The sequence below is a fragment of the Macrobrachium nipponense genome, chromosome 6, assembly GCF_015104395.2.
Source record: "Macrobrachium nipponense isolate FS-2020 chromosome 6, ASM1510439v2, whole genome shotgun sequence".
In the NCBI taxonomy this organism is placed as follows: Eukaryota; Metazoa; Arthropoda; class Malacostraca; order Decapoda; family Palaemonidae; genus Macrobrachium; species Macrobrachium nipponense.
In genome coordinates, this window is record NC_061108.1 from 64,357,077 (window position 1) to 64,375,963 (window position 18,887).

General features: G+C 43.1%; 1 protein-coding gene across 1 annotated transcript in view; it reads left to right on the forward strand.

Annotated features, from left to right (window-relative positions):
• Positions 1–18,887, forward strand: part of LOC135216540 (adenylate cyclase type 9-like) — a 702,034-nt gene that overhangs the window by 593,273 nt on the left and 89,874 nt on the right. Inside the window, exon 2 of the mRNA XM_064251914.1 lies at positions 3,628–3,892. Within this exon, the coding sequence (XP_064107984.1) occupies positions 3,636–3,892 (257 nt within the window). The 5' untranslated portion in view covers positions 3,628–3,635. The remainder of the gene's footprint in view (positions 1–3,627; positions 3,893–18,887) is intronic.

The following is an 18,887-nucleotide window of genomic DNA, read 5'->3' on the forward strand; positions in this document are numbered from 1 at the left end:
TGGGTTACCAATTTTTGGTGACAACATGGCATCCTTGGTCTAAGAAATCTTCCATCAAATAGACGACTTGTGTCCTTTGACACAGAAAGGGATGCATGCGGCATGGTCACTGATCTTGAAATTACTTGTGCCTTAAAAAGTTCTATAAATCCAAGAATAACCATCCCACAGTTTACCTGAAAGTTATACTACGTACTACTAATATTTATACACCCAAATGTGATCTTTTGGTCTTGATATACAGTGGACCCCCCGTTTTCGCGTACTCACACATTTGCAGATTTCTGTCTGGAACATTTCCCCGCATTATTCGTGGAAAATTCGCATATTTGCAGAATGTTTCTATGAGAAATATCCACAAATTCCTTTATTTATTTTTTTTTTTTTTATCAATCTCATCATAAAATGCACTTTTTGTGATAAAACTATTAAAAAAAAGGTATAACGATTTTTAGTGGGTTTTTCTTGAGTTTTAACTACCAAAATAGGAAGTTTTAAGCATTTTCATAGGGGTTACAACTATTCGTGGGTTCTAACTATTTGCGGGGGGGGGGGGGGGGGGGGGGGGGGTTCTGGTACACATCCCCCCCCAAATACGGGGTGACCACTGTAATGTAATGGTGAAAACAAGTCATCCTTTTCATAAAACCAAAGTGGCTAAACATTTAGTTGGATGATATGGAGACCTTGAAGGAGACAAGCAAACAAATATGGCTCAGTGCTTAATCTTGGGTCACTTATGAAGCCAATATATGTAAAATAAAGAAATTTCATTATTGAAATGAAAAACATCATTGGCTCATTACTGCCTTCGAAAATATTGGGTTTCCACTAAAAACCACATCATAAGATCATTATGAATGAATTGTGCGTTATTTATCAATAGTACCCATCACCCTTAAAAGTAAAAAAGAAACACTTCTCCACTTCATCCCTTTCACTTTCATTAAAAAAATACATAGCCCCTTCATTCCCCAAGAGCATAAATTATCCATCACTTCATCATTAAAAAAAAAAGCTAACATTAAAAAAGTAAGATAAAACACTAGCAGGCAAAGAAAATCATACATGGTATTCACAAAGGGGGGGGGGGGGGGGGGGTTGGGTATAAAACAATGGTCACATGTCGAGATGCTCAGTTTAAGAAAATGTCAACAGTCTGCTTCCACCCTTACTCCTCCACTGATTCATTGTCTTCAAAATCAAAATCACTCTGACAGTCACTCGGTTATAATTCACTGTTTGATAGATTGCCACCAGACTCTCCAGGCACATAAACCTCATCAGATAAATCATTGCTGTAATCAGACATTGTGACATTTTTCATGAAAAAGAAAGAAAAAAAAATACTTGTAATCAAAGCAATAGATAAATTATATCAAATAGTATGGCAGGATAGAGAGAGAAAAACTCCATTGTTCATGATATCAAGGAAAATCACTGGAAAGCAGCACCACTTCCTGATTAACATGTGATATGATGACAAGAACAGCTCTGATTAGTCAGCAGGTGGAGGGAGCATATGATAAATCATCAAATGGAAATGCAACGGTGAGGTATCCTAGACCAGAAAAACATCCCTGCAGCTGTAAACCAGTACATAGAATAATAAACCTGATGTGAGAGACTGTACGATTACATATAATGGAATGTCTTGGGATATTAAACATCTGCATCATGGGTAGGAAGGAAGGGGTTCAAGTTGATGCAGTTCAAGGAGAGAATATGTACTGGTAAACTTATACCACATCCAAGTTATACTGGTCATTTGACTCATACCCTAGTCTGCCAGTACAGCATTGAATCTCTGTTAGTACATATACTATCGTTTTTTTTTAGATATTTTTGTTTCTTTATTATTTTACTTAGAGTAATTTATTCAGTTCATTCAGAGGTCATATACAGGAGTTGTGATTGCTGTCAGAAAAACTAACGTCTTCTGGGATTAGGATGGACTTATTTAAAGTGTAACCTTAAAATGTAACCTTCAGCTTCTAGCACTTGGTAAATTTCCAAAATTTATTTCTGAAAAAACACTGCATCTTTAATATACTGGGAAATATAGTATGTACATACAGTAGTACCTCGAGATACGGAATTAATCCGTTCTGAGGCGCCCTTCGTATCATGAGGTTTTTGTATCTTGGACCACATTTTACATGTAAAATGGCTAATCCGTTCCAAGCCCTCCAAAAACAATTCTTAAATTTCATAATAAAGCTAAATTGACCTATAAACAATGAAATACTACAACAATTTGGACCATTCAATACCTAAAGTAAGACTAAAAATGCAAAACCTGTAAATAAAGTGTATATTAGTGTACAAGAAATATTATTATTGTAACGTAAAATGTGGAAGTTTACCTTTCGAGTGAGGCTACGTACATACGTAACTATCCAAGGAAGATTGCTTCTGCCTACGTAACTTTTTCCACAATGTTCCTGTGTGAGCCTTTTCGGGGGGTGTCTTCTACAAATGATTGCACTTTATGAAAAGCGGCTTTAATTTCTGCCGTTTTGTTTTTCTTTTGTATGTATGTACGTACGTACGTACTTTAAAAAATTTTTTCACAATGTTCCTGTGAGCCTTTTCGGAGGGTGTCTTCTACAAATGATTGCACTTTATGAAAAGCTGCTTTAATTTCTGCCATTTTTTTCTTCTTTTTTGTTTTATTTTAACTTTTTTTTTTTTTTTTTTTTTTTTTTTTTTTTTTTTTTTTTTTTTTTTTTTTTTTTTTTTTTTTTTTTTTTTTTTTTTTTTTTTTTTTTTTTTTTTTTTTTTTTTTTTTTACAGAATTTCAACTTTGGTTTTTTGCACCTCATGACTCTGTTGGCCCTGGTGTCCATCAAAACCCTGTTCAACCAAATGCTCTCTGCAACTGATTTGGGTACTGAATGTTCGGCTGCTGACCTTCAACATAAACTGAAGTGCCTTGATTATACGTACACTACACACATTGACGATCCCGAAAACGAATACCGGGTGCGTACTAATGCCACGCCACCACGTTTACATAGTAGATGCATGATGGGAGGGACGCTGGCCAATAGGAGAGAAGGATTTCATGGCCACGACTAGCATCAGGAACCAATGGGAGAGCAGGAGGATGGTGGCTAGTCTACTAGTATACTAAGATGGCGGCGCGCGGTGCGATTTTCAAAATTGTTATCTGGGCGAATCTCGGACTTTTCAGAAACCTTTCGTATCTTGAAAACTTTTCGTATGTAGAGCCGTTAAACTTTTCTTTTGTATATCGAGTTTTTCGTAAGTTGAGCCTTTCGTATCTCGAGGTACTACTGTATATATATCACTTTCATATAACTTACTCCTGTGTTGTGCATGAGCAGTTAAGAATTTAGAGTTGATCCTCTTATCCCTTCCAGTTTTATGGTTCCAGGTTTCTTTTATTACAAAATAACATGAGGTGGGTTGTTGCTCAGCATCTCTTGATTACTGAATAAAAATTTGGTGATATAAAATCTTATTAAATAGTGTAAAATAGATTTAAATTCTTTTAAAGATTTACAGTCCATTGGATGTTATGGTTTTGGTGTGAGTAATACCACTGTGAAATGTAGTCATGAATTAATAGTAAAGAATTGCAATATTCTACTTGTCTTTCAGAGCTGTAGATGTCAGTATTCTTTTCGAAGAAAAATAATTTGGCAGTAATTACGAAATACATACCGCTGAAGATGGTGTCTGGAACCGGTGGTCAGACTGGCAGAGGAGCCGGAGGAACAGGAGGAGGTGGTGTCATGGAGGAGGAAGAGGCCATTCGACTCTCTCTCACACCTCATCTTCATGCTCTGATGTTAGGTTCACATCGACAAAGCTCCTGTTGTCCCACCTTATTTGAAAGGGCTGCTCCAACTTGGTGGGATCCAAGGTTGGTTAACTCAGGTTCAACTTTGTATGCACATTATTATTATTATTATTATTATTATTATTATTATGTATTATTATTATTCAGATAACTCTATTCATAAGGAACAAGCCCAAAGGGGCCATTGACTTGAAATTCAAGCTTCCAAAGAATATGGAGTTCACTCTAAAGGAGTAATAGAAGATACTAATGGGAAATACAGAAAGAGGAAATCAGTTATTAGAAAAACAGATGAGTTTATGAATAAATAAATAAAAATTAAATAAATTACAGGCAGTCCCCTGGTTATTGGGGGGTGTCCATTCTCAGCTGGGTACTGATAAACGAAAACCGCCATTGACCGAAACTGTGATTGTGGCGCCGATGACCGGAACCTGCCCCGTTATGGCACCATAAATCACTGAGTTTATGGTGCTAGACAAGCGCCATAAAACTGGATCGCCATTAACAGGGTCCGCCGATAACCAGGGACTGCCTTTGTCAAACTAGAAGAAGAATTGTCTCAGGCTCGTGATGCATTGCATCTTTGCGTAAACTTATGATGTTCTAGTTGCACAAGACATTCCATTATCCAAAATTGTGAGGAATAAAGGACACCTTTATTTAATTTTTATTTATTTATTCATAAACTCATCTGTTTTTCTAATAAACTAAGAAGTTTGACACTGAGGCACATTTATTGCATATTGGTGCTGCTGCGCAGTGAATCTGATTGCTCTCAATGGGAAAGGGACCAAGGAAAGATCTCTGTTAAAATACAGCTTATTAAAAATGGACAAATGTGGCTGTATGTTGCTGGTGCAAGTTATAACTGCTAATATTAGGAAACAGAAACCTACCACCACAAACTACCCGGCCTAAAACAGATAAATCTTTGGCAGAAGCAGACATCTACACTGAAAACAGTATTTGTTCCTACACGATTTACAAACCCTCGGTCCTTTACACAAGGAATTACTTTCAGTGTAGGCTGGGGCACCTCGGCAGCGGGATTGGTATGGTATTGGCATGCCACCTCAGTAACCATAAGTTTGATTCTCGGGCATTCCACTGAGGGGTTAGAGATGTGCATTTCTGGTGATAGAAGTTCACTTTCGACGTGGTTTGGAAGTCACATGAAGCCGTTGGTCCCATTGCTGAATAACCACTGGTTCCATGCCACCTAAAAACACTATACGTACAAACAAACAAAACAAAATCAGCATAGGCTGGAATTTGTGAGCTCTTGCTGACTAGCCGTTGATACAATTTTCCTGGTGGGATCTTTCATTTATTATTTTGTATAAATATGTATATACGTACTATGTTTGATATTAATAATGAATGGATTTTAATGATTAATATGCAAACCCACTTTGTTCCAACACTTAATACAAACTCTCGGTCCTTTAACATAAGGAATTACTTAAGGCATGGCTGGAATTACGTTTGTTGAATCTTGAATAAGATGGTTAGGCAGTAACTATCATGGGGCAGGCTAGCCTGCCTGGATGTAAACACTCCACTTTGCTTTCGGCCATCTTCCGACGAAGACGTGTGTTTGTGAGCTCCAGCTGACTGGTCATTGATCTTTTTTCCTGGTGGGATCTTTTTGGTTTATTTTTTTGTTTTTTAAAATAATTATGTAATATACAGTGTTTGATATTAATACTAAACAAAGGTTTGTCCTGGTTTTTCAATTAATATACAAACCCACTTTTTGTGATAGCCTTTGTAACCACCCCTTTACTTGTGTTAAGAGTCGGCGGCAAAGGTATGCCAACATATTATTTACATTCTTTCGCCCTTTAACACTAGTTCAGACCTGCATGAGGACGAGATATGTATTTAACATGAGGGTGAGACATGTATTTAACGTGAGTGATATTGATCCTGTAACGAGACATGTATTCATCCGAAAATTACGCTTACACTTGGGAATTACCGAGGGAACTTCAAAGGTTTGTCCTTGTTTTGTTGTTATGGTAATTTCTCTTCTTCATCCTTTCACTTACATCGGAAGAAGGTAGAAGAATGGGCGTGCAGTGTTGATATTAGGGGATCTCTCACTTCGGAGGGCGGTACCCTTGGATGCGTGAGGAGTATTCTCATATGACTCGTAGCATGTTGTGCACCGATCCTCGAGTGTGTGTACTGATCCCCTGCTGATAATCATATTCATTTACCACTACTATCCAGGAGTTATGTCACTGGACGAAGCTGCGCACTGCCCTGTGAGGTTTATCTACTCCTGATGGTATAAGTCTGGCAGAATTTGGTGGAATCGAAGAGGAAGAGAGCTCGTCAAGTGTCGTCATCATCCTCTTCGAGATCATCATATCTTCATGCCTCCACCCCTTCGACTTTTAAGGCTTTGGCGTAGAAGAGAAGGTGGTCTCCCCCCCCTTAGAAGTCTCATCACGAGACTTCTAAGGATCTGTCTCGCTCTAGTGAGACAGGTGGGTCTTCCGCTGGTCCTCCCTTTCCTCCGGGAATGGGGCCCGTCTCTCCTTCCTCAGGGAGGAAGCAGATGGGGACCATGGAGGTACCGGCCGCCGCTGGTACCTCCTCTCCCGGTTCCGGAGGTTCCGCCTCTGGACCGGGAACCATCTTGGCCGCCCGCTTGCGAGCGTTACCATGTACGGTCACCTGCAGGTGACTGTAGGTGACCGTGCAGCCAAGGTCCAGACTGCTGAGTACGCTCACCGTGTCAGGACCCAGGCACGGAGCGGAAGGATGGTAAGAGTAGTTCAGGTGACTCTCGCCAGACCGGCGTTTGCTCTTGCAGCGATCGTCCGGTACCCAGAGTTGACGTGATGTTCCCACGGATCCATGCATGCAGAGACCGGTGGAGGCGGGCCATCCAGCCCTCTTTTAATTATCTGTTGTTTTTCAGAGCATCCCCACCCAGATGACGGTCGCATTCGTGCGACCGACCAGTCTCGGTGGTGGCAGACGCTTCAACTGCCAGGTAGGAGTTTCGTAACCCACCTCGAGGAAGCGTTCTCTCCACTGCTGCTCCCTCTGGACAGGTGCAGTTGGGCCGTGTTGCTACCGCAACTGCCCCAACTCCGTCCTGGATAGAGGACCTGTCGTTTATCTGAGGAAACTGGCGAAGAGGAAGCCCAGGAAGAAGTGGAAGGGGTTGTCATCTTCCTCTGCTGCCTCTTCCCCTTCAACTTCCGAGGTCCCCCAGCCAAAGAAGAAGGTGGCCTTGCTCCTCTCCCCCCCCCCCCCCCCCCCAAAGAAGTCTCGCACAGAGACTTCTAAGGGTCTGTCTTGCTCTGGTGAGACAGGTGGGTCTTCCGCTGGTCCTCCCGTTCCTCCAGGAACGGGACCCGTCTCTCCTTCCCCTGGGAAGAGAAGATGGGGACTGTAGGGGTACCAGTTATGCTGGTACCTCTGCTCATCTATGAGATCAACAACAGCCCTAACCAAAAAAATACAAAAGCATTCATAGACATATTAGAAGGATTTGATCCTTCAAACTGGAACAGATCAACAGAAAACATCTTGAAAATAATTGAAGAAGTTCCAAATAAAATCCAAGTGGTCAAGAGACTCATAGAGAAAATTTACATCAATCAACATATTCCGACAAAGAAAATGAATAAGGTGAACATTGTGAATATCATAATTGATGCAGTAGGAAAAAGAATGCCAAAAGCATGCAAACTGTGTAAGGTGTGGTATAGCATAGTTAATCCGCAAAACCTGATCAGAAAATGTTCTGCATGCAACATTCCAACACATCCTCAATGTGCTGAAGTATTGCAAGATATGAGTAAGGATACCAGGATATTTTGCTCAACATGTCTATCATGGATAGACAATGTTATTAAATCAAGACTTAATGTACAAATAGTTGAGGATGAAGAAGAAGAAGAAGAAGAGGAAAACAGAAGAGAAGTAAACAAAACTTAAATGACAGAAAAAAATAAGGAAAACAAAAAACAAGAAAAAAGTTTGGATGCAGAGAGACTCATTGATACTACATATGAGGCAATCAAGCAGTATACATATGAAGAAATAAATTACGACATGACAACACAAAATAAAAACCCGAAGAGGCTCTACCCAGATCTGCACACTGATGGGAAAGAGAAAAAAAATAGACAAGAAAGACAAATTCTGGAGAGGGAGGCCTCAACCTTCCGGACTCACCAGTGGTAGCTTATACACCCCCCCCCCCCCCCCTGAAACCCCCCAAGAGGCGGCGCGAGCCCTAAACCACGGAGCTATCAGAGACGAGCGGGTTGACTCGGCAAAAGTAGTCACATTTCTGAAGTTGACTTCGGCAAAGAAGGTTCTCCTCTTTTCCCTCCCGCTGCTCCCAGCACCTATTTGCCGGTTTTCATCATTTTGCTCCCAGTACCTAGAGTAATATCTCAGCCCACTGCTAAAATATGAAGAGGCAAATTCTTCCCTCCGTGGAGGTTCATCGGCTTAGCGACGACTCCAGCGAAGAGGAGAGTGTAGACAGTAACAAAAAACGTCCACAATCGACTGCAGGAAGAGAAATGCCTTGAAATTCTGATATCGTTAATATGTTACTCCAACAGAATCAAACTCTCATGAAAATTATTCAGAAAGGGTAAGGTTTTAAATTCTGTTTACAACGAAACCGGCATATGGAAAGCAGCGGAGTTAGACTCATGATGTCACAAATGCAAATGGCGGCCCACATACGTAAGTTTGTTATTGTTTTGAATGGTTTGAGCAGCCAGTTCCGAACGTAGCGTAAGTAGCTTAAGCGAAGCATGTGCATGATTACAACATGAAATAATTGTAGAAAACCAACTAAATGCTCCAATTTATATATAACAAGCTTATAACTAGGTATACAATACCAATTGCTTGCCTGACACATCAAAACCACGCAGCTTAATAGGTAGTAGGCTAGGCCACAGGTAAGTTAGGCTGTTCGAGTTCACATTTCTCATTTTAAACCTATCGACACTAGCCTAGGCCCTGGGGGGCGGTCTGCGGTCTGCAAAGGGTTACATATGAGGCAGGTCTAGATTATGTTAATAATAACAGATATAAACCTAACATATTCACTTAATAAGGCCCTGAATTAACCTAAGAGGGCTATTTGAGTCGTGAACCCCATTGCTTGACTTCAGCCTTCTAGGTCCACTGCTGTCCATATTTACTATACCTGTTGAACAAACATTTAAATTAAACTATTGTAAATAAATCACTGATATAAAAACATTCATCTCGGCAGAAGTGGTTCACCTGCTAAGAAGAATGAGGCTCCCCCTCCTACTAAGCGCTCGAGACGATCACCTGAATTACCTGAAAGTGCAAATTTAGACCTCTTTTCCTTTAATAATAATGAAGATGAAAGTGATTATGAGGATTTCAACCTTCGTACCTTCCATAAACCCATTCCTTCATATATTTTCACCAATTTCAAAGCTGAACCATCTTTTCATAGAGAAGGGAAAATTCAATTGAATAACTCACTAGTAGCATTAACTTTCAGTGAAGGCCATAGTGATAACCTTGATATATTCTTTGTAAGTAGTCAAAATAAGGAGTTCTCAGACTTTTTTAAATTAATCAATACTCCAAAGTTGAATTTCTGGCCTGAAGGTAAGGTATTTGATGACAGCCACAAGAGAACATTTTTCTATGACAGAAAATATTAAGATGAGTATTTCTGCCTTTCAAGGGCATGCAGCACTGGCACACATAGTATACCCCTCCAAAGTAAATGACATTGAGTTCCTGTCCAAGATTATTATTGGTCCCCTAAGAAGGAGCATAGACCTTATACAAAATTTGATAAGGAATTTCAGAAGTAGAGCACTTCCTAGATACCTCAAGGAAGAGATAAGAGATCTCATAATCAAAGCAGACATTAAAGAAGTTTGGAATTTAACTGAAAACTAAAAAACAGCCATTGCTGCCTGCTTTCGTAAGGGTCCCCTCCTCAGAGGAGGGGCAGCAAACTTCAGGGGTAGGAAATTCAACTTTTGGGGCAGATTTCAGGGAAGAAGGTTCAGTTGCTTTAGATTCAAGTCTCAGCTGCTTAGAAGAGGTAATAGGCGAGGTGGGTATGGGGGGGTGGGGGAGGTCCCAAAATGGACAAGCGAATAGTTCAGGAGCCAGAGAAAGGAAAGACAAATAAATTGTTCTTTATCCTAGAAATTGAGCCATGCTCTGCACCAGTTCAAAGAGAGGGTTTTTCAGCACCAGGTTTTTATGCACCAGAGCACAATAAGCTTCACTCAGCACCAGAACAGGAGTTCTTCTTAGCACCAGTTGATAACGAGTTTTACTCAGCACCAGTTGATAATGAGCTTTGCTCAGCACCAGTTAATAATGAGCTTTGCTCTGCACCAGACCACCATGACATTGGGCCAAATGCTATAAATAAGGATAGAAGTCAAGAGACCTTGCCTTTGGCCTCAAACCCAATGAATAACTCCTCCCAGACCCCCCCCAGCGAGTAGGATAGGTAAGTCATTACTAATGAATATTGACAGTTGGAGAAAGCTTCCTAATGCCTCTTTTGCTTGTAAAATTATCAATGAAGGGGTGAGAATTCCATTTAATAATAAACTAAAAGCCCAGAGATCATTAAAAAGGGTAGGTAAAGATAGATCTTATTCAACTAACAAGCGGAAAATATTGGAAATAGAATGTGACAGACTGCTAAAACTAGGAGTCATAGAGCAGATCCCCAGAACTTCCTTTTACTACTCCAACCACATATTTTATAAATTAAAACCAGATGGAACAGTACGGCTAATCTTTGACATGAAGGTGCTTAACACCATGATAAGAAAACCTTCCTTTACCATGCTCAAGGCCAATACAATATTTCCCTATCTACATCTAAACTCTTGGGCCTGCAAACTAGATTTAAAAGATGCTTATTGGCACATTCTATTACATGCAAGTAGCCAGAAATTTCTAACCTTCACACTAGGTAAAAGGAAGTTTAAGTGGACTGTGGTACCCTTTAGACTAAAGACAGCGCCTTATATTTTTTCAAAGATAATGTACACAGTGATCAAGTATATTAGAACTACATATAACATTTTAATATTCAACTATCTTGATGACATTCTTATATTAGCAAAAGATTATTTAAAATGTAAAAATCACATTCAGTTAGTCATTAAGATCTTGTCAGACTTAGGATGGAATATCTCTTTTAAAAAATCTACGATTGAACCGGCTCAAAAAATTGAATTTTTAGGAGTGCATTACAATATGATTAAGAAAACTATGAATCCCATTCAGAAAAACATAGAGAAGTGTATCAAATTGGCCAAAGCTTTCTCCAACTGTTAAATCTGACCTTCATTCCTATCAGATGTTAATTGGAGCCTTAAATTTCAGTGCTTCCTATACAAGCTTGGGAAGATTCCATCTTAAATATCTCCACAGATACCACAGTTATTTTAATTCAGGGTACAAAATCATTCCACACTCCTTCAAAAAATACCTAAAGCCATGGGAACAGAGACAAATGTACAGAGAGGTTAACATTCCAAAACCACAAATAGATGCAGAACTTTTCACAGATGCTTCCAACCAGGGTTGGGGAGGAGCATTAGTATTTGCGGGTAAAATACTCTCAATAAATGGAACTTGGACACATGAAGAATCCTTCCTTCACATCAATGTAAGAGAGTTTTTGTTATACAACAAAGTAGTCTTAATACATGTTGATTCAAAGGTTACTAATTGTTGGCTAAGGAAGCAGGGTAGTATCAGAAACAAGTTAGCTCATGAACTTGTCTGGAAAATACTAAGTAACATGAAGGATCACAACATACAGATAAATTCCAGATGATCAGGGGAGTAAGTAACACCATTGCAGACTCACTTTCCAGAGACCTGGGTTCCATTCACACAGAAACTTGCCTCAGTGACAGTCTATTCTCCTTAATCTGCACTGACTTCAATTTCACCCCGGAAATAGATCTGTTCTCAAATGGCTTCAATACTAAGTACAAAAAGTTTTGTTCATCTCTTCCAAACCAAAAAGCCATCAGCAATAATGCACTTACGATTAGCTGGAAGGGATCAACACCTCTCTATGCCTTTCCACCAGGATTCTTACTACACAAAGTAGCTTTTAAAATCTATAAAGAATGCAATAATAACATGCTTTTCTGTACCATATCGCAGGGGACAGAACCATGGATTCCATTAGTGAGGTCAGTCTCGAAGCAGCACAAACTATATACTGTGAAGATCGAAGACTACCAGATAGTTCTCAAGGATTGTATCTCACCTTCAGCAAAGCTCCAATCAACTTTGATCGCCTTCGAAATTTAAAGGACCAGCTCCCAAATGTCTTTCCTCCTGAGGTTTGCTCCAAAATTGCTATCAGCTTGAGGGACAGCTCCATGCACAAGTATGAAAACCTATATAACATTTTTAAAAGTTTCGTTCACAAGGAGTATGGAAACGACAACAAATTCCCCCTGTTAGCAATTATTTTATTTTTCAATCACCTTATAGACAAGGGACTGTCTTACAATACCCTGAAGAGCTACAGAGCAGCTTTAGGTCCTATCTTGTCAGGATATTTCCCAGGTTACTGTCTTGCAGAAGACAAATATGTCAAAGCAATGATATCGGGGGTTAATAGAAGGAAGCCTAGCAACACTCACCAGTTCCCTTGCTGGGATCTGGACAAAGTAATCTTGTTTCTCAACACCACAAGAGATGACTCTACCTTACTACTGACACAGAAAACCTTATTCCTAGTAGCCTTAGCTTGCCATTTAAGAGCAAATCAATTTAACAATCTCTGCATTTCCAGGAGGACCTTCACCCCAGAACACATTGTCTTACGGAACCACCCTTCCTTCATGGCCAAAAACCAAAAGAACAACTACACGCCAATAGAGATCAGCTTTAGAAAGCTTCTTAACAGACCAAAAATATGTCCAGTCAGACAATTGAACTTCTATTTGGAATACACAAACAAAGTCTGTATGGAAAGAAACACAACAGAAAACCCACATATGGCTAGATGAACACTTCAAGATAATGTCTTTACAAAAAATGAGACAACTTTTTAGGGTGTGCATTTTCAGAGCCGACCTAAATGCAGCTAAACAGTCAAGCTAATTTCCACTCTATAAGGGGTCAAGCTTCATCAAGACTGCTATACAATGGTGTATCTATACAAGAAATCATGTCCAGAATGAATTGGAAAAGCGACTCTGTCTTCAGCTCTTACTATGTTCTCCTCGGCTTACAGGGAGCTTTCGATGCTGTGGTCGCTGGACTTCATCTTCAAGCCCCCTGAAGCATCTGCCTAGCTACCACTGGTGAGTCCGGAAGGTTGAGGCCTCCCTCTCCAGAACTGTAAGTTTACTTGTGAACGAAGGTTCTGGAGTGGGAGGTGAGACCTTCCGGACTCAAGGTCTGGGTCACCCTCCAACCCTTCCCCCGTGAGCCGAGGAGACCATATACCTAGGAGGGAATATTCTAACAAACTTCATAATCCAACAGAGTAGGTTATATATACAAGAATACATACATACAATCACTATTATTCTACAGAAAACAAACTAACTGCAATCTTTCAATATTTATATCAACCGAAACAGCACAAGAAGATTGACCTTACTAGTAAAAAGACCTTTGTGTTCAACAAATTTGCACCTTCACAGTAATTCCTTCATAACTTGAATAGCCTAAGGTAAGCTCAACCACTTCTGTATTATTTTTTGTGCTACTACAACTTCAAAAATGTGACTACTTTTGCCGAGTCAACCCGCTTGTCTCTGATAGCTCCGCCCAAGGGGGCGTGGTTTAGGGTTCGCGCCGCCTCTTAGGGGGGTTTCAGGGTGGGGTGTATAAGCTACCACTGGTGAGTCCAGAAGGTCTCACCTCCCACTCCAGAACCTTCGTTCACAAGTAAACTTACAGGTCTGCACCCTTTTGAAAAGAGGGAATTGCAGATTCGGAGAAAGATGTTACTACAAACATCCCAAGGTATGTCACAACTATGAAATCTATGGTAAATGTGCATACCTAGATGGCTATGAGGATGATTGCAGAGATCTACATCCAAAAATATGCAAAACCTAAAAGAAGGAAAAGGATGTAAGTTCGACAAAAAATGTAAATGTATGCACCCTTTAGCCATGAATCAAAATCAGTTAAATAGTCAATCAAATAATAAAATCGTCACCTCGCCGTCCGGCATCGGTGACAAACAAATATACGTTTTTTATAGTCTTTCGGCATAACCCTTCAAAGGCGAAGATCACATGACTTGCTCAGATACTTGGACAACTTACCTCGATACCGAACGCAGTCAGTTGGCAGCTGTCAGAGCTCCCATGTCAGTTACGAACTACGGTGTAGACTTAGTTCGAGTGTACCAAGAACTTCGCTGCGGACACCTTCCCGATCCTAGAAGGGGTAAAAGAGGAGCTGAGTTGGTGGTTTTCCCCACTCAGAATGAACAAGGACTTGTCTCTTCTAAAGCCGAACCCGCGCCTAGTGTTGTTCTCAGACGCGTCAGAGTCGGGACATGAAAGCCGAGATTTGCAGGATGGAATTGCAGTTGCTTGCAATGGAAGGTAAGAGTGCTGTGGGAAGTTTTTTGTGCAGTGTTCCCAGTGTAGTGGAGGGGGCGTCTGATTGGCTCCACAACGCTCCCAGGTCTAGACCTCTTCCAAACTCCCAGGCCCAGTGGAGGAGGAATGTTGAAAACCGTAAGGAGGTTGTGGAGAATCCCCACTGATCAGGCGTCCCTTCGGCAGGCTCTGTTATCTCGACCCAGACTGCCATGGAACGCCACAGAAAAGGCATCCTGAGGAAGTGCTTTTCTTCTCCCGTTTCGGCTTCTCCAAGGCGCGAGACGCTTCTCTCCTAGCAGGTGCGCGGCGCCAGCCAGGCGCTCAGCTCCAACCAGGCACGCGGCACCAGCCAGGTGCTCGTCTCTCATCAGGCGCTTTTCTTCTTGCAGGCGCGATTCGCCTGAGGAGTCGCCTTTTTGACAGGAAGATTGCCTTCCCCCGAAGGAGATCATGAGAAGTCCACTAAGCAGGTCCTTGTGGACCTCCAGGAGCAACTTTCTACTTTGATGGGCGCTCTGGTTAAGGACCCTCCTCGCAATAAGGACATTGCGCTCCCGATCAAGAGCTCTGAGCTCCCCCCTCACAAGAGACGTGCCTCTCAGGACAGGAGCCCTTCACCGAGAAGTTCCAGGCGCCTCTCCCCTGTTAGGCGCTCTTCTCCAGTTAGCCGCTCCTCTTCTAGCAAGTGGGCGCCTCGTGACAGGCGCTCCTCTCCTAGCAGGCGCTCTTCTCACAGCAGGCGCCTCTCACCTGGCAGGCGCGATTCTCCTGACAGGCGCTCTACTCCTGGTAGACGCCCCTCTCCTCACAAGCACTCTTCGCATGATAGATGCGCCTCTCCTCACAGGCGCTCCTCTCTTAGCAGACACTCTTCTCCAGCCAGGCTCTTCTCCGGGCAGGCGCCTTACTCCTGGCAGGCGCTTTCTCTCCTGGCAGGCGCTCTTCTTCAAGCAGGCGCCTTACTCCTGGTAGGCGCCCTTCTTCGGAGAAACGCCTCTACTACGTTCAGGACTGCGCTGCAGGGTGGGGACCTTCAGGTCCTACCTGCCGTAAGCCCAGTCATTGAGGAGGGATCCTGCCCCATCCTCGATTTCTACGGGAATCGAGGGGACCACCAACCAATGATCGTCTGACGAATTCGGTGGGGGTTTCGCCGAGTGCTTAAGATTCTGCGGAATTTCTAGCACTCTCATTGTTCGGGTTTTTTTACAATCTCTTAACACTTAAGCGAAACCACGGTCCAAAGTGAGCTAGATGAGAATCCCCGATAATTATTACCTCGAAAATCGGGAACCCCGCCAAATGCTCGAATTCCTGGAATGGGTTCTGTCATGTAAGTGGGTTGGCCCCCATTGACAAGATCCTAAAGGTTTTGTCATGTAAGTGGGTAAGCCCCCATTGACAAGATCCAAAAAGGTTCTGTTATGTAAGTGGGTAAGCCCCATTGACAAGATCCAAAAAGCTTGTCATGTAAGTGGGTTAGCCCCCATTGACAGTCTAGCGTTTGGAAGAAGACTGCTACTGAAAGAGAATATCTCACAGTAAGCGACCAATCCTGGAATAGATGGGGAGCAACACTAGGGGTGGAAGAAGTGTCAGGCACCTGGAAGGGGGACCAGGTGAACTGGCACATCAACAAGGAGGAGTTGAATGTAGTCTTTCTGGCCCTGAGGAGTTTCGAACCAGAAGTCAGAGGCTCGGTGGTCCAGGCCAACTCGGACAACACCACGGCTCTGGCATATATAAGAAAACAGGGAGGGACTCATTCCGTCCCCCTGTACGAAACAGCAAGAGACTTGTTGCTGTGGACTGAGGAGAGAGAATTACGCTTCTCACCAGATTTGTTCAGGGAGAGATGAATGTAAGGGCGGACCTGCTGAGCAGGAGGGATCAAGTCCTCCCCACAGAATGGACTCTCCATCAAGACGTTCGCCAGATGTTGTGGAGCCTTTGGGGCAGACCACACATAGACCTTTTTGCCACGAATTGGAACAAGAGACTGGACAACTTTTGCTCCTCCATTTCGGATCTGAGGGCAATAGCGGGAGACGCACTCCTTCTAGGCTGGACAGGGATAGACGGCTACGCGTTTCCCCCATTCAAGAGTTTGGGGGAAATATTGAGAAAGTTCGTCTCCTCAACAGGAACGAAACTAACTCTGGTCGCTCCCTTTTGGCCCGCTCAGGAATGGTTCACAGAGGTACTGGAATGGATGGTGGACTTCCCCAGATCTCTTCCACTCAGGAGAGATCTGCTCAGAATACCCCACTTAGACAGGTTTCACAGAAACCTCCCCTCTCTGCCTGACTGCCTTCAGATTACAGTAGTACCTCGAGATACGAAATTAATCCGTTCCGAGGTGCCCTTCGTATCATGAGGTTTTGTACATGAACTTCCCTGACAGATATATACTTAGCTATAGTCTCCGACGTTCCCGACAGAATTTCAAATTTCGCGGCACACGCGACAGGTAGGTCAGGTGGTCTACCTTACCCACCGCTGGGTGGCGGATGTACGAACCACTCCCGTTTGCTTGTCAGATTTTTCTCTGTCGCGGGAACGATAACAACTGTTGTCGGTTCCTCTCGATAGTTTTTCGATTCTCGCTTGCCTGGAGTTAATTTGGACTTCTTTTGGTGACGTATTCGCTTTGTTTGGCTTGGCATACGCTGATTGTGGACCGGTTTGATTTTGATTTGGATTTTCTTTAACGATGTCTGACCTAGATTCAGTAGTTAAAACTTCGGTTTTGTTTAGGGTTTGCGTGAATGAAGGATGTAAGGTGAGGTTGCCGAAAGCTTCGGTAGACCCTCACACGGTTTGCATGAAATGCAGGGGGAATGAATGTTCTTTTGCTAATCCTTGTAGTGAATGTAAGGGATTGAATGAAGAAGAATATAAGGCTCTCTCTTCTTATGTTAGGAAGTTGGAACGTGATAGAGTGCGTAAGGCTTCCTCTAGAAGTTCTAGTAGATCTAGAATGAGTGAGTTGGATGTGGATCCTAATACTAACGTAGACTTAGAACCTTCTTCCCAAGTTGCAGCCCCTGCTCCCCGCACCGAAGCCGAAGATTCGCCTTCGGAGGCGGCAGCTCTGAGAGCCACGATTCTTTCTATGGATCAGAGATTCGTCAGTTGGAAGGTAAGGAGAGTGTTAGTGATCAGTGCAGTGTCCCCAGTGTTGTGGAGGGTGCGTCTGACCGGCTCCTTAGTGCCTCTAGGCCTAGACCTCTTCCAGACTCCCAGTTCCAGTGGTAGTTAGGCAAAGTCGAAAGCCGCAAGAGGGCTAGGGAGAACCCCCACCCCCACCGGTCAGGCGTCCCCTCGGCAGATCCTGAAGTACGCTCCCAGGCTGCCTCGGATTGTTACAAGAAGGAGCTCCTACGCCATTGCTTCTCCTCTTCGTCTTCTCCCTCTCCGAAGAGAGGTTGGAAACTCCCCGGATGCGTCGCGACCGTTGAAGACCCGGGGCTTGGAAGGCTCCCCTGCAGTCCTTTGGCTTCTAGTCCGGAGGTTTTCCCGGAAGAATCGTCGGAGGCGAAGAAACCCAAGAAATCCTGTGATCGTTCTTCTTCTCGCGCTCCTCGATCTGCGCCATGCATCCGAGGAAGAACCAAACAAGATTCTCCTATGAGAGTACTCGCGGGACTTCAAGCTCAGATCACGGCGCTAGCAGGTTCTCTAGCAGTAGATCACGTAGGAAGAAGGACGTTTCTCTTCCGATCAAGAGATCTAGAGGCGCCGCTCTTCAGAGATCGTTCTCCTCTTTTTCGGCGTTCCTTCCTTCATATGGGGAGGTTTCGTATGAAGGTAGGGCTCACGTGAGCGCCCTCCCTCTCCTGGCTCTCTTTCGACTTCAAGCGCCAAACATCGGTAGGACGCTCTATGGAGAAAGAAGTTTTTTTTCTCCAGATTGGATTCCTGCTTTTCCGGTAAGCGCACTGCACCTGCTCATCACGCTATTTCTTCAACTCCCTCGCGTGGGACTTCTCCTCTGCAGCCTCAAGATCCTAGAAGGCGCCCTTATACAAGTAGGCGTTCTTCTTCCAGATGTCGCTCTCCTCGAGTGTCGGATCGTGACTTCTCTCCTTACAGGCGTCAAGAGTCTGGTAGGAGTCATGTGCATGATAGACGGCCTGCTGTTAGCCGCTCCCCGCAAGGTAGGCGCCAAGAGCCTACTGCACATCGATCTCCTAGTAGGCGCTCGTCTCTTTTAAGGCGTCATACTCCTGATTATTCTCCTCGGGGCAGACAACAAAAGAGTCTTTCAAGCGCCCTTCTACCGTGTAGGCGCTCTCCCGCTTCTAGGCGCACTACTCCTGACCGTTCGTCTCTTGGTAGGCACCAGGAATCTCGGAAGCGCCCTTCGCCAGGTAGGCGCTCGTTAGCTTTGAAGCGCCCTTCTCCAACCTCTCGCTCAACTCCTACTAGGATCCCTTCGTCACCTA